Here is a 16,176-nt window from a genome sequence, read left to right as displayed (position 1 = left end):
CAACATCTGCCTCCTGGGTTCAATCAATTCTCCTGCCTCTGCCTCCAGAGTAGCTGGGACTACAGGCGCACGATGCCAGGCCCGGCTAATTTTTTGTATTTTAGTAGAGATAGGGTTTCACCGTGTTACCCAGGCTGGTCTAGAATTCGTGAGCTCAGGCAATCTTCCCACCTTGGCCTCCCAAAGTGCTAAGATAACAGGCATGAGCCACTGTGCGTGGTCATTGTTCAACAATTTTTAATGTCATGGAAACCTCATGCAGATACACCATAATTCATTGAACCCCTTTTCCACTGACAGGCATCAGGCTTTTCTCTGTTTTTCTTGTATATACAATGCTATGTGGACAATTTCTAAACATTGCAGTTTAATAATTTCCTCAGGATACATTCCTAGAAATAAAAATTCTGTGCCCAAGTACACAATCTTCAGGTTTTGCCACCTATCATCAAACTGCTACAACCTTTCTGGAGAGAAATTTATATTCCCAGTAGCCGTGTGAAAGAATGTTTATTTCCTGTTACTCCTCTTGCACTTAGTACTGCCTTAAAAAATATTTGCACATTTCTCATTGTTACACATGCTTATTTTTGCTTTGATTTGTATACTTTTAAAAAATATTACCAGTGAGTCTTCGATGATTGCTTCATGTTTCTGGGAGGTATTTCATTCCTGTGCGTTTCTGGAGTTTTCATCTTTTGAAAAAAATCACTCATAAGAACCCTTCATATTGTTAGATTTTTACTAACGCTTCCTTGCTGGTTTAATTTTAGGTTAAGGCTTTCCTATCCACAACAGCAGAGGCCTTGTTCTCCCTCCTGCAATCTCAAAAGCTCAAAAATCAATTAAAAACAATTCAGGTAGAGGCAAACATGCCACCTATAAAAATGGTATCAACTCCATCCCTAAACAGGGATAGATGGGACCTGGGAAGCCTCTTCCCACAGTGAAATGTTCTATTGGGACTTGGGAAGCCTCTTCCCACAGTGAAATGTTCTGTCAGGAAGTTTTCTAGAAGCCAGAAGTTTAGACCTTGCTCTCTGGCCTCTCTGATTGAAATGCAAAGTCTGTTTCCTAATTAACTCAGAACTTGTTGCTTGATTTTGATTTTGGATTTTTATATGCCCCAGTGCGTCCTGGTCTTGGGAGCTCAACTGGGAAGTTGAAAGGACACAGCAGAGAAGGGTAGGCCCCCTCTCCACCGTTTGAAAAGACGGTGCATCTTCACACACTTTTTTTTTTTTTTTTTTGGAGGCCTTCTGGGGTTGGCAGCCCTTTCAGTGAGCACAAAACCTGAGCTTCCATTTATTTTCATTGTCATAGGTTTCACTGTTGAGAAGGAAAGCTGCCTCTCACAGATGTTAAACAATTGATTGTTCAATGACTCTGCAACTGTGATTTCTACCCCGGGTGTGGTGTAGCCTGTGCACATTTACACAACTTCCTTGGCATCGAAGTCACTTAGAAGAACGCTTTGATGTGAGCAGATTTTCTGCCATGACAAAAAACATAGTTGAGGTTTTTTCTCTCCCCTTTCACAGTTCTTGTCTACCAGCCCCTGGCAGAAATCACCATTTCTTCGGCGAAGGAATGCTACTTTCCAAAATCCTTTGGCAGAATCTCCTAGAGATTTGTTTTTCTGCTTCCTAATTTAGAAAAAGTCTTCAAAGAAAAAAAAAAACTTGACAAATTAATGTGAGAAGAAACGAACTGTGATTTAATTTTGCATTTCTTTCATGAAAAGTTTATCATGTATAACCAATAAAATTGGACAAGATGATTTTGGGGGAGAAAAGTAAATGAAAATGTGTTATACCCCAAGATCAGACTGTTCTTTTATTCTGGGTCGAAAAGTAACATGTGATACAAACTCAAGATTTTATTAAAATCATTTGTAAGTTAAATTAACATATCTCGGTGGTGAAGAAGATTTTTAATAAAGCAAAATAATGAGTTGTGTGAATCAACAGAAAGAGTGAAAAGTGTGAACAGTGACATTTAAATGGTTACATGATTTTAATTATTCTTTTGATAATAAGCAACCTTGTGATGTCTGTTCAAGAAAAGCCTGAGCCCACTATGGAATCTGCAGTTGAATAAGAGCTTTGTTCCCTGCTTTTGGTAATTTTAAAGAAACAAATGGAAATGGTTTAAAGACCTTACAACAATCTCCCACCTACCAAAAGAATCTAAAAGGCAAGGTGGGAAGCATTAGAGAGTGAAAAGAAAAATAAAAAAGGCCACACACGCATTGTGTTTATTTGAGAGACGGAGCAAGAGAGAATGAAGTGTTGGAGAGAGAAGGTGCTGGAAGGCCAGCCGATGCCAACCCCTTCCTTATCTGTTCTTGGCTGCCAGGGGTTTCCGGCTGATCTTCTTTGATTTGTCATTATTCTTCTTTGGTGGTTCTGGGTTGGCCTGCATGTGTCTGCCATAGAGGCTGCAAAGACAAGAGAAAGGACACTATCAGATCTATTTTGCCAACACAACATAACTTTCATTGGAAGAGCTTTCAGGAATAGAAGAATCTCCAGAAATAGTAAGCCAAAGAAAACCAAAAGATCACTTCTGTGTTCTCTGGGTCACATGCTGTGTTGAACATAAAATTCTCTTACGCCATGCCATGACGTCCGATCACAGACCAGTCTCTTGGGATTTCACACTCACTGGGAGAACTGGTCAGGCCCTGCTCAGTCGTTCTGGACTGAAGTTCAAAAGCTTATGAGCATTTAAGTTGACAATGATAAAAATGGAATTGAATGGATGAGACAAAGTGTTCATTTAGTGAAAAGTGAGCGTGATGCTTGGCCCGAAATCCCAGGGGCTGGCTAATGGGACAGAGAGCAATGGTGTCCGAATCTGTATTGGCTGCTCACCCGTGATGGACAGCGTGGGGCTGGCTACCACACGTCAATGCCACATTAATAAGTACCGCTGATTAAATGCTGACAAAGCGCTCTATAATTACGGTGGATGGCATTCATTGCACAGCGAAGCTGGCTCTGTGGCTGAGAGGATTTAACTGAACAGCAGAAGGTAATTAATCGATAATTTATGAGTAATTCTGATTAAAACAAATTAAAAGCCACCCTAAAATAAATACAGTGCAAACTTAACTCCTTTTATTGATATAATTGTGTCTCCAAGAGAGCTTGGTGGGTGTCTCAGGTCCTCTACAGCAAGAGCATACCCAGCTCCACAGCCTGCAGTTGCTGTGAATGAGGGTTGGCACAGAGCCTGACGTCCCTGTACCAGGTGGCCCCAGCTCCAGTATCCACACGAGGAATATACACACTCTCTGGATGCCGGCGTCTTGGGCTGTTTAGCATATACTGGCGTCTGGCATTTTTTTTTTTTTTGAGTGTCTCACTCTGTCACTCTGTTCCCCAGGCTGGAGGGCAAGCGGTACGATCATAGCTCACTGCAGCCTCAAACTCCTGGGTTCAAGTGATCTCACGCCTCAGAATTCCTGAGTAGCTGGACTACAGATACATGCCACCATGTCTAGCTAATTAAAAAAAATATAAAAATGTATTATATAATACATACATAATATATATTATATATTTTTTGAGACTGAGTCCCGTTCTGTTGCCCAGGCTGGAGTGCAGTGGTGTGATCTTGGCTCACTGCAACCTCCGCCTTCCAGGTTCAAGCGATTCTCCTGCCTCTGCCTCCTGAGTAACTGGGCTTACAGGCATGCACCACCACGTCCAGATGATTTCATATAGCGATAGGGTTTTACCATGTTGGCCAGGCTGGTCTTGAACTCTTGACTTTCAGTGATCCACCCACCTCGGCGTCTCAAAGTGCTGGGATTGCAGGCGTGAGTCACGATGCCCCACCAAAAAAAATTTTCATAGACATGGGGTCTCACTATGTTGCCCAGGCTGGTCTTAAACTCCTGGCCCCAAGCAGTCCTCCTGCCTTGGCCTCCCAAAGTGGATTACAGGGATGAGCCACTGTGCCTGGCCTCTAATACTAGTGTTCTGGATGACATCTGCACCATGGCTGACAGAGGGGAAGGGTTGGCAGATGGAACTGCCCAACTGATGTTGCGATCCAGGAAAGCTGGACGCGGTGGTTTTGAGAGGCTATGCTGTATTCTATTCCAGTCTTCCAAGTGTCACCTTGGAGGCGGTACAAGCAGGTTCCATCGACAGTCACTCTCACGGAGTATAGAACGCAGGGTTCAGAGCTGGCCAGAGACAGACCTACGAGCCAGGGTGTACACATCCAGCCAGGTGCTGGGATTGCTCTCTAGGAAAAGGGGAGGCCATTCTTTTGCATCAAGAAGGTTCCTTATGTACTAGACGGAACATGAGAGCCTGCAAATTGGTTTTCCACATCTGTAGAGGTCTTTTGGCTCGTGTAACGGAGACAGTAGCCCTGTCCCAGCTTTGGCGATACACACAGCTTCCTTTCAGCCTCAGAGATCTTCCCTCTCTTTCCCAACCCCTTATCTGCACAGAGCAAAAAAATATATATGTATGTTCTTATTCAAAGATAGTTTCAAACTTTAAAGATTCTGTTTTTTTTCTTCAGATGGAGTCTTGCTCTGTCACCCAGGCTGGAGTGCAGTGGCACTATTTCAGTTCACTGCAGCTTCTGCCTCCTGAGTTCAAGTGATTCTTGTGCCTCAGCCTCCTAAGCAGCTGGAATTACAAGCGTTTGCCACCATGCCTGCCTATTTTGTATTTTTAGAAGAGATGGGGTTTTGCTACATTGGCCAGGCTGGTCTCGAACTCCTGACCTCAAATGATCCACCCACCTTGGCCTCCCAAAGTTCTGGGATTACAGGTGTGAGTCACGCACCTGGCCTCCAAACCATAAGGATTCTAAAAGTCGACAGATGACTCCACAGTTCATGCCCATGGAAACCTAGCAATACTTGAGTGTAAGGAAAGGGTCTTGGCAATGATAAGAGGTCAGCAGAGGGAGAGGAGCAGCGGGAATTGAGAAGAATTGACAAGGCCCTTCTTCGTGTCATGTCTTGAATGAGGGACGAGGGCTGAGGTGGGTGTGGGGGCTTCCCAGAAGGGATGGGTGTTCAGCTGGGCCCTGACGATGGGAATCCAGGCAAGCAATTTCAGAAGGGGTTGCAAAAGCTGCAGGGCTCTTCTCCTTTTTAAGAGTGAACTGGAATGTTCGTGTTTCAGTCTCTGCCTTTTTACATTCAGATCCCACAGTGTGTGTCTGAACATCCTGGAGCTGCAGAGCAAGTCACTACAAAGGGCCAGGTGGGAGCCGGCGGCCCTGAACTTGCTGTTCAAACCCTGCTTTTTACATTTATTAGCTGTTGACTCTGGGCAAATGATGATCAATGTTTGCCTCCCTCTCCATGCCTCAGTTTCTTTATCTGTAAGCCAGAGAGGTTGTTTGTCTTCGTCGCAGGCTGGTTGGGTAAGCCCAGCACCATGGCAAACCTACTGGAAGCAGCCAGCGAGTGCTTGCTGAAAAGTAGGACAGACGTGGGGTTACAGTCAAGAGTGATTAAATCAAAATAATTATATGATTGCCTTCCTTCTTTAGGGCTGTTTCCCCTGCCAAATAACACGGTATTTTCTATCAACGTTAAATCCCCAAACACCGCTGGAACAAAGGTTTTAATCCTCTTTGAAGCAAGCAACTAAGACAGAGCTAAATGCATGGCCCACTTCCTCAGTGAGTCATCGGCAGGGCTGGATGACGCTGCTGTCCGCCGCACGATCCTTTACCTCCTCCAGCTGTGTGGGCAGAGCAGAGCTGGCGTTTTGCTAAGCGGCCATAAGTGGCCATTTTCACGGGGATGTGGCTACGGCAGTGGCGGTGTAGTCACAACAAACTCCACAGTCTGGTGTTCCATTCCTGGCTCTGCCAGTTACAAGCCACGGGGCCTCAACTGGGCAAGTAAGTGTGGTAGACAGAATCACAGCTCCCAAAGATGGCCACATCTGATCCCTGAAACCTGCGACTGTTACTTTCCGTGGCAGTGGGGACTCTGCAGGCATGACTTAGTTATGAACTTTGAGCTGGAAAGAGAATCCTGGATGATCCCGTGGGCTCAGTGTCATCAAAAGCGTCCTTATAAGAAAGCAGCAGGAGGGACCAGGTGCAGGGGTACACATCTGTAATCCCAGCGCTTTAGGAGGCCAAGGTGGGAGGACTGCTTGAGGCCAAGAGTTCGCGACCAGCCTGGGCAACATTGGTAGACCCTATCTCCACAAAAAGTACAAAAAAATTAGGCAGGTGTGGTGGAGCTCACCTGTAGTCCCAGCTACTTACTTGGGAGGCTGCATTGGGAGGATTGCTTGAGCCTGGGAGTTTGAGGCTGTAGTGAGCCATGATCGCCCCACTGCAATCCAGCCTGGCCATAGGGCAAGACCTTGTCTTTAACAATCAATCAAAAATAAGAAGGGGGCCAGAGTGAAAGAGATTTGAAGATGTTACACTGCAGCCTCTGAAGATGGGGGAAGGTGCTATGAACCAAGGAACACAGGTGGTCTGTGTAAGCCAGAAAAGCAAGGAAACCTCTTCCCTAGAATATGAAAGATGCAACCTACTAGCAACACTGTTTCAGACTTCGGACCTCCAGAGCTACCAGGTAATACATTCGTTTTGTTTTCAACTACTAAGTTTTTGGTAATCTGTTAGAGCAGCAGAAAACTGACATAGTAGGTGGGCCTCTCTGGGCCTGACAGGGTGGCCTGTCCATGAGGATTCTGCTTAATTTCAACAGGAAAAATGAATTTCTGGGGTAAATAAGAAAGATGGAAAAACGAAAGAACCAAGGTTCAGAGAGGCAAGGTGTGTCCCCAAGGAAAAATGGGTGTAGTTTCTATGAGAGGAAGTGAAAACAGGTTTGCAAACTGTCCCCTGGCTACTATGAACTGGCTGGTCCTGTTGCCCCATCCTCTGAAGCTAACACTCGTGGCTTGTGTTTTGCATGGACCTGGATTGAATTTGTAGCAGTGACTGACTACAGAGGACAGAGCAGTCAGTGCCATTGAAGGACATCCTATTCCTTGCAGTTCCTGAGAGGAAAGACTGTGCCACACCACGCAGCGCCATGCGGGGAAGCGCCAGCGTTGGTGACAAACGTTTGTCCTGACCTCGCGTAACTTGTACTTTCCCCCCAGGGCCTTGGTGGACACAGCTTTTCCATCTCCTGCACCTGGGAAACCCCAACCATCCCTCAGACCCTGGCACCACCGTCCCCTCCTAGACGACATGTACCCTCGGGGCCACCGCAGCTCTCTGCTCATGTGGCACCTGTCTGGCCCTACAGGAGCCCACTGCACCCTGCACTGGGGATTCCTGGAGAACAGTCTCTGAGATCGACCATCACCTCTGCCTTCCGCACCCTTATTGGCCCTGAATGATGAGTGCCCTGGGGAACCTCGCTCACCTCCAACAGTCTGATGTCTCCATCTGCAAAAGGAAGATGAAGATTCCCAGCTACCATGGAGGGTTTGGGAGAAGATTAAATTAGGGAAATGCTCTTGTTCGTTGGGCACACAGTAGGTCTTTCACAATGACAGCTGCCACCTCTAACCTCTCAGGAAGCTTCTTTGAGGCAGGCTACCGGGGCCAGCTCCTTCCATCACTTGCAGGCTGCTGCCACGCCCTCATGCTGCCCGGAATCTGCACTTTGGTGCAGATCTTTCTGGGAAAGCTTTGGCGGGCACTGCCACTCAGCTATGCCAGCTGGAAAGTGTGATAAAGGGAGCCTGGCCCAAGGTCACCCATGGGGCTGCAGTGGCTGGTGGGTAAAATGCTCAGCCCAGGAACTGGAGGAAACCCTTTGGCATGGAGCCCTTGACATCTTCTCTCCCCTGAAACCCAGGATTTGGAGAGGAAAACTGGGAGACAATTAAGATGTGGGAAAAACCAAGGAAGAGCACTCTGAGGTGACACGAGAGGATCAATTGCTCTTCAGAGTCTGATGAACAGGCTTCTGTTGCTGAAAATGATTTCAAAGATGAGACGCCTGTGATGCTCTCAGTGGTGGGAGATGAGTGAACCAGACAACCAGGCTCACAGGGGCCCTAGATCTCACTGTGAAGCCCCAACACCAACGTGGGAGTGGGCCCTGCCCTGAGCAGCCACCCCAGGAACCCCTGCTGAAGCCCACCTGTAGAAGGATCTTTGCGAAATGATCCTGGAGACTGCCTGGGTCGGCAGGCTGGTGACCTCGGTGGTGTGCGGTGAAAACAGCCTGCAGACGGGCCGCTTCAAGCTCCTTGCAACTGACCACTGCCATGTATGGATGGCTAAGACTGTACAGCAAAAAATTCCAGTCTACTGTACTCAGAATAACTTTTGCAACATTTTCTTTTTGTAAGCAGTATGTATTATGCATGATTTTCTATTACACGACACGTGGATTTTTTTTTCCTTCCTGAGACAGGGTATGGATCTGTCACCCAGGAATGCAGTGGCATGATCACAGCTCACTGCAGCACTGACCTCTGGCCTTGAGGGATTCCTGCCTCACCCTCCCAAGTAGCTGGGACTACAGGTGCAGACCCCCATGCCCAGCTTACTTTAAAATCTTATTGTAGAGATGGGGGTCTCACTATGTTGCTAGGCTAGTTTTGAACTCGGGCTCAAGCAACCCACTCACCTCGGCTTCCCAAAGTGCTGGGATCACAGGCGTAAGCCACTGCGCCCGGCTGATACGTGGATTTTATTTAATACGGGCATCTTCATTTTTGAAAAAACAGTCTTACGTCAGATCCAAGGTTCTCACATCCCTTTGCTGCAGCAGCAAGGAAACTGCCCCTCCTCCCCCAATGCCCTCTGCCAAGCCACTCATTCTTAAAAATGTTTCTCCCTTGGCTCTAGGATGTCATCCTGATTCTTATTTTCTCTCTGGACACCTCATTGGTCCTTGTGTGTCTTTGTGTCTTCTTCCCATCTAATTTTATAACTTTCATGATTGTTTCTGAGCAGCCGCTCTCCAAGTCCTCATCCTGATTGTTTCTGAGCAGCTGCTCTCCAAGTCCTCATCCTCTTCAGCCCACTGGGACATGTTGGCTATCAAACCCCAAAAGGCAGGGAAGAGTCCCTCACCCCACCTTCCACAGGTCTGTCCCTCCACGTCTCTAGAACTTCAGGAGCAAATGCTGAAGTCATTTTGACATTCCCTCTTTTTTGGTCACCATACTATTCAGGTCTGATAGAAGTTTAGTTTCTTCTACAGTAGACGTTCTTAGCCTAGGACCCCAGAAGTGTCTGAAACTCTAAAGTTGTATGTGTATATTTCAGCAGAAAGGGACCATAGCTTTCGTCAGTTCCTCAAAAGATCCGTAACTCATTAACTAGCTGTTTTATCGCACCTCGTTTATTCTTATTTCCATCATCCATTCCTTTTTTCCTCCTAATCAGGCCCATGTCACGCGGCCATTCAATTATTATAATGGTTCCCTCCTTGGCCTTCCTGATGCAGGTGACTTCCCTTCCCTGATCCAGGTGACTACACAGGATGTCTGAACAACTCTTCCTGGCGCATGCATGAAAAACAGCAACCTCTGGCTGCTGGATGGGGTACCCAGCCTGGCACCTGGCACAGAGCAGCCACAGCGCAAGCGGTTGGGGGACCTGGCTCGCCCAATGTCCTCTCTCTCTGCACTAAGACAAGCAGGGCAGCGTGCAGGAAAGATGGAGTGAGTGTGAGTTCTGTTACTTATTAGCCGAGTAGCCTCAGAGTCCTGTATCTTTCCAGAACCTCTGCCATCTGAACTGGAAAAGGGGAGTATTCGCCCATTATCTACCTGGCGGGTGAACTGATAATCAGGTTGGCCTGGGCTCACTGAAGTGTTTTGAAAAATGAAAAGAGGGCTAAATCAATCTGAGGCCTGAGACAAGCCTTTCCTGACAGCCAACATTCCTTTTGGCTTGTTTCTGTTGTTGCTGCTTATCTGTGTTATTACTGCCAAGAATGCCTGCTTAGGTCCCCTCTGCAACTGTCCGTATTTTGAGGCCTTGAGGACTTCCACAGCTTCCTCCTCACCTTCTCCATTCTGCTGTCACAAAGCCCTACAGGATGTATCAGGATCTCATCCCTAAGTCCTTGATACATAAAGTGACTCCTGACCTTGGCGTGTTATCTCAAAACATCAGCAGGGTGCTGTGATCATAGCACGACGTTTCCAATGCAGCTAACGTGCATTCATTATTCACTGCTGCAACAACCCAACGGGGAAGCTACTATTATGATCGTTATTTGTCAGATGAGGAAACTGAGGCTTAGTAGCTTGAGGCTCTGATAAACCCAGGCAATGACTCCAAAGTTCAAACTCTTAAAGCACTAAGTTACCTCGTCTCCCATCTTGGTTTTGTTTTCTGAAGAAGTCTACCATTTTCTGCAGGGCAGGGAGTGCAGGCTTAACTTCTTTTGTAGTCTATACACTCCAGGCACTGCTAGAAACACATTGTGTGCTATGTAAATATTGTCTTGCAGAATGCCAGGTATATGAGAGGTGCAATATGCTGTTCTGAAGTCGTTTGCTCGTGTCATATGTATCCCTACTGTTGTTTTGGGTGTTTCCATGGCAAGTCCTCATACAGACCAAGAAAAGAACCAATTTTAAAATCTCAGGATATGGCCAGTGAAAATAATGGAGAAAAATAATTTTGCTTCTAATCTGTAATCTTCTGGTAGGATCCTAAATTTAAAATCTCCACAAATAGATGTGCGGACAGAGTGTGAAGCCGAGATTATTAATAAGCACTTGGCAATAGCTTTATTTCTCCTATCCGGGAGCTATCAGGGGCTGGTGACAGAACCTGAGCACGTAAATTGCTGAGCCCTAAAGAAAAAAAATTAACAGTTACCCTGATTCCTGTGAGAAGTCTCATTAATTCAAAAGGAAACGATTTTTTTTTTTTTTTTTTGAGATCAAACCTCCAAGAGATGGTTCCATGCAATTTACGAATGGCAGCGTGTGTCTGTCACATTCTTCTCCATTATAACCTGCTTTCTGTTCCCAACATAGTGGAGAAAAAGTATAAACATGCATGTGCAAATGGCATCTATATAAACAGCCACAAGGAAATGTGTAGTTGGCTTTAGACAGACAGAAAGCTATATGAAAAATAGGCTATAATATATAAGGCAGATTTCAAAACAGCCATATATTTTAGACTCACGATCTGCCCCACTGGAGGGGAGAAATGAGGATTCTGGAAGAGCAAAACTAACAATATCATGCACAAAAGATGCTCATTAAACTTCATCATCCTGTCTACTCTAATGATGCTTTTACTTAATAAAAATTCCCGGAGCACTTGCAAGGATATTAGGCGAGGTCTTTGGTTATGTATCAGAGGTCCAAGCTGTCACCAGCAGGCATGCAGTTCAGGAGGTATGTTCCCTGGGGAAGGAGCTTTCACGGAATACATGCAGAGAAAAATCAATAACTGCAACTTGCTTCCCTGCTTAAGCATTTAAGAAAATGGGTAATCCTTTTAAATTAAACTGCAAAGTGCTAAATGTTGCAATTTCCAGAATAAACTCAAAGGCAAAAAGGAAATCAGTCCAAGGGCACTGGTAAGTTTCCCAAACAAGCTACGTCCCTGACAGACTTCGTACCTGGAGTGGATTTCTTTTATTTATGAAAAGAAATAATTATTTTAGTACTTGGCATCTGCAGAGATTAAAAAGAGACATCCAACTGTATATGTGCTTGTAATACAGCGATACAGAAACCTATTCATAAATATAAGGAAGGAATTATTTTCGTATGGGCAATTTACCCATTTAAAAATTATTCTTCAAAAACACTACTATGAGAATCCACTAACTTGAATCTAGCTCTGAAAACCTAAATAGTAATTATCTAATGGACCTCTTAAAACAGCTAGCTGGATGATGATAGGATGCAGTCACCTATGACCACTTTGGTCCATATTAACATAACCTGCTTCCGATTTTATGCCCTGCCAACACAGAATTAGCTGGGGATGACTCTGGTCGGGACAAGAGTGAGGTACCACCCCAAAACTTGAATGTATGGGGAAATAAGGTTTTCCCCTGCGTGTTAAGTAATAAAAATCAACACAGAATAGATCAAAGCAGAAACATGAAAAGTCACCCAAAATGACACCAGCATAACTCCCAGACCAGCACGCCTCGACTCTAAGCAGACCAAGGATATCAACAAAGCTGGAGAGAGAACCTGCCCACCAGAGTCAGCATTGAAAACGGGGGAGAACATGCAGGCAGTGGGGACCAGCGGCTGTGAGTTCTGTGGATGCCCTGGCGGGAGTATGTGTCTAGGAGGAATCACCGAAAACAACATGGCACTGCCCACCCAGAACACGCGATCCACACGTTGCATGGTCCAGTTTCTGACCAGCTCACCTCCATATCTTCTGCCGTGACCCTCCACGCCCCTGATCCCAGCTCCTTAGGGGCTTCCGTTTCCCGTTGCGATTCACTCTACCTGGAAAGCTCATCCCAAGGTCCCCCTGAGACAGGCGCTACCACCATTCCCATTTGACAAGTGGGGAAACAGAGGCACAGAGTTTAAATACTGTGATGTGACCACAGGTGTTCAGACTGCGGGGTCTGGCTGTGCTTCCCTGATGTTGGTGTCAACATGACTCAGTCTTAGGTTCGTCAGGGTGTCCTGTCACCCTGGGTACCGTAACTGGTTTACACACAAGCACGGGACCAAAGAGAGCCAACGAGAAAAACAGGCCTCATATCGGAGCTTGAACCGCGTGGGAAGAAAAGTCCTTTCTTTCCTGTTTTACTTGAAGTAGGAAGGATGAGCCCAGATCTGCCGGTACCCTGTCCTAGCACTGTGCTGAGAGAGCCTGCTTGGAGGAGAAACCAGCAAAGCAGAAGCGAAGGACAGAGACTGGGCCCAAGGACGTTGTGTGGGTCCCCATGCCTAAAGTCAGCTGTATTGCTGGAGGATGTTTAGTGTAAAATCATCAAATAATCCCCCTCCCTCTTAAGCCTTGTGTTCCTTGTAATCAAAGCAATGCTGAATCCTGACGAACACACCATCACTGTGGTCTACTGCAAATGTGAGTTCCCTAGCCAGGTCGTCTTTGCCCACACTTTCTATCTTTGACTACGTTCATTCCCATCACGCCACTCATCACCATCTAGTTATTTATTTGATGTCTGTTTCCTGCCTCCCCTGATTGATAGAAGGTTCATTCCTAGAGCACCAGAGCCTTATCTGTCTTTTTCGCTGTCCCCGGGACACACTAGAAATGTTTGTTGATTGACTGAATGAAAGTATATATAGCTGCGCTTATCAGGAAGTATTACAGGTATCCAAATACATGGATCCCAACTAGATCATTAGTGCCTCTGGGACAGAGACTAGGCCTAAATCACTTCTGTTTCTCCAGGGCCTGCTGCCTCGTACACAATTGTCACCCCCAAAATACGGAGTGACTGAACATCTGAGCGCAGGATCACTTCCTGATACCCTCAATTCCACACTCATCAGGTGACTACCATCAGCTTCCCGCCTGGAGCTGTCTACCAAAGGGATGTGTGCTGTGCAGACCGAGGCAAGTGTTCCCGTCTTCGGGGGCAGTTATCCTCTGTTGTGGAATTCTGGTTCCTCCTCTTACGCGATTTTCCTCAGTTTGCTGCAGGGTTTCATTTTCTTTCCTTTTCGAGACAGGGTCACACTCTGTTGCCCAGGCTGGAATGCAGTGGTGCAATCACGGCTCACTGTAGCCTCCACCTCTTGGGCTCAAGTGATCCTCCTGCCTCAGCCTCCTGGGTAGCTGGCACAAGCACGTGCCACCATGCCTGTCTGATTTTTTTTTTTTTAATAGTAGAGGGGGGTTTCACTGTGTTGTCCAGGCTGCTCTCAAACACCTGGCTTCAAGAGTTCCTCCTGCCTCAGCCTCCCAAAGCGCTGGGATTACAGGCACGCCTTGCCAGCTTGCAGGGCTTCTAAGGCTAAAGGGAAGACCAGGTACTCAATAAAGGTGCTGCAGCGCCACTTCATGAGGCCTTTTGGGAGCCAGGCCATTGTCCTCTTGTGGATACTTTTTTAAAGTACTGTGACCAGGGTGATTCTACTAAATTCTTTTAAGGTACAAAAGACTTTTATAGAATGTTAAAGATACTAGTTATTTATAAAAGAATTCAGTTAAAATTAACATTATATATATATTTTTAACTTTATTTTTATAGATGGGATCTTGCTATGTTGCCCAGGTTAGTCTCAAACTTCTGACCTCAAGTGATCTCAGCCTCCTGAGTAGCTGGGATTACAGGTACAAGTCACCAGGCTCAACTAAGATTAACATAAAAGTAATGTTTTCTTCCCTTTCTGTTGGGGAAAAAAAAATCAGAATGAATTTTTATTATCATGGAAGGGTTAGAGTCTTTCTGGCCACAGGAGGCTCTTATATGGGCAGCTGAGGGTCGCTCGTGACTTCTGAGTCATTAAGCTGGTAATCGCCAGGGCAGGACTCCTGTAGCATGTGGACAGGAAGCTTCTCTGCCACGTTGTGTATGTTAAGTTATTGAAGCCTTAAGCAATATCATGTGAAGGAAACCATGTGGGGCACACATTGTCCCATGGCTCTAGATGTAGTGACATTACACAGCTCTGGTGTCCCATGAAAAGGGATGCCAGTATCTAGAGAGAAGCCTTTGCTTTGTCTTGTTTTTACAATAAGGACAAACGGTACAAGTATACCATACATAGTGGTAGTAGTATCACTACTGATACTCCTCTTCCTCTCCCTATTTGTGGCTGTTGGCCATCTGCTCTTGGCACTATCCCTCCCTCTCAGTTTCTCTCTGCCCAGGTGACCTGATGATTTCACCACAGCAGGTGACACATGGCTATGTGATACAGTTTGGGTCTGTGTTCCCGCCAAATCTCCTGTGGAATTATAGTCCTCAATGTTGGAGGTGGTTGGATCATGGGGGTGGTTTCCATGGATGGTTCAGCACTATCCCCTTGGTGCTGTTCTCGTGATAGTGAGTTCTCGCGAGATCTGGTTGTTGAAAAGCGTGCATCGACCCCCTTGCACTCTTTCATTCTGGCTCTGCCATGTGGTGTGCCTGCCCTCTTCACCTTCCACCACGATTCTAAGTTTCCTGAGACCTCCCCAGAAGCAGAAGTCGCCATGCTTCCTGTACCTCCTGCAGAACCAGGAGCCAGTTAAACCTCTTTTCTATATAAATTACCCAGTCTTAGGTATGTCTTTATAGCAATGTGAGAATGGACTAATACACCACGTCAGTGGAAAGCTGGACATCACATTCAATCTAAGTTCAGGCCCATAGGTTTCAGGGTGCAGGGCAAAGAACGGTGAACTGGAATTCAGAAGGCTTTGGGATTCATCCCCTAGCAGGGTGATTTGTGTTTCCCCAAACAGAAAATGAGGCGTCTGAATCTAAACAGGGGTAGTAACAATCTGGCCTGAGCACTGCTACTCCCCATCTCATATCCAAGGCAGATATCACCCACTGAGCAGGCGCTCTGTTGGAATGTGCCAGACCTCACTAAAATAGAGCATTCCAGGCAGAGGATTCAACCTGGTCAGGGTTGGGCATCTGAATGGAACTTACATGCTTTGCCCAGGAACCCTGTAGAGCACATTACTTTAATATTAACATATTTATCCCTTAACCAAATCATGTTACATGAAACTCTACATGTAACTCTACATGTAAGTCTTGTACCTCTAAGATTCCTTCTGTGTTCTGGTTAGACTATGGCATGATAATCTATAATTATCATGAGTTTTTCTGAGACAGAGTCTCGCTCTGTCGCCCAGGCTGGAGTGCAATGGAGTGGTATCAGCTCACTGCAACCTCTGCCTCCTCGGTAGCTGGGATTACAGGCACAGGCCAACACACCCGGCTAATTTTTGCATTTCTTGTAGAGATGGAGTTTTGCCTTGCTTCCTATGCTAGTCTTGGACTCTCAGACTCAAGCCATCCACCCGCCTCAGCCTCCCAAAGTGCTGGGATTACAGGCGTGAGCCACCACACCCGGCCATTATCATGAGATTTTAGACAGCCATTGCATTATTTTCCCCTCCTCCATCGCCCATGGATTTTCTGGAAGGTGAATCACGTTCCACTTATGGAGCAGGCCAGGTGCAATGGCTCACGCCTGTAATCCCAGCACTTTGGGAGGCTGAGGCAGGAGGATCCTTTGAGCCTAGGAGTTCAAGATCAGCCTGGGAAACACA

The 16,176-nt window shown here is 46.2% G+C and overlaps 1 protein-coding gene across 1 annotated transcript in view; it reads right to left on the bottom strand.

Annotated features, from left to right (window-relative positions):
* Positions 1 to 1,232: 1,232 nt before the first annotated feature.
* Positions 1,233 to 16,176, bottom strand: part of RSU1 (Ras suppressor protein 1) — a 231,162-nt gene continuing 216,218 nt past the window's right edge. The window contains exon 9 of the mRNA XM_023223116.1: positions 1,233 to 2,440. Within this exon, the coding sequence (XP_023078884.1) occupies positions 2,338 to 2,440 (103 nt within the window). The 3' untranslated portion in view covers positions 1,233 to 2,337. The remainder of the gene's footprint in view (positions 2,441 to 16,176) is intronic.

Source organism: Piliocolobus tephrosceles, chromosome 9 (genome assembly GCF_002776525.5).
Source record: "Piliocolobus tephrosceles isolate RC106 chromosome 9, ASM277652v3, whole genome shotgun sequence".
Classification (NCBI taxonomy): domain Eukaryota; kingdom Metazoa; phylum Chordata; class Mammalia; order Primates; family Cercopithecidae; genus Piliocolobus; species Piliocolobus tephrosceles.
This window is presented reverse-complemented; position numbering and strand designations above follow the sequence as displayed.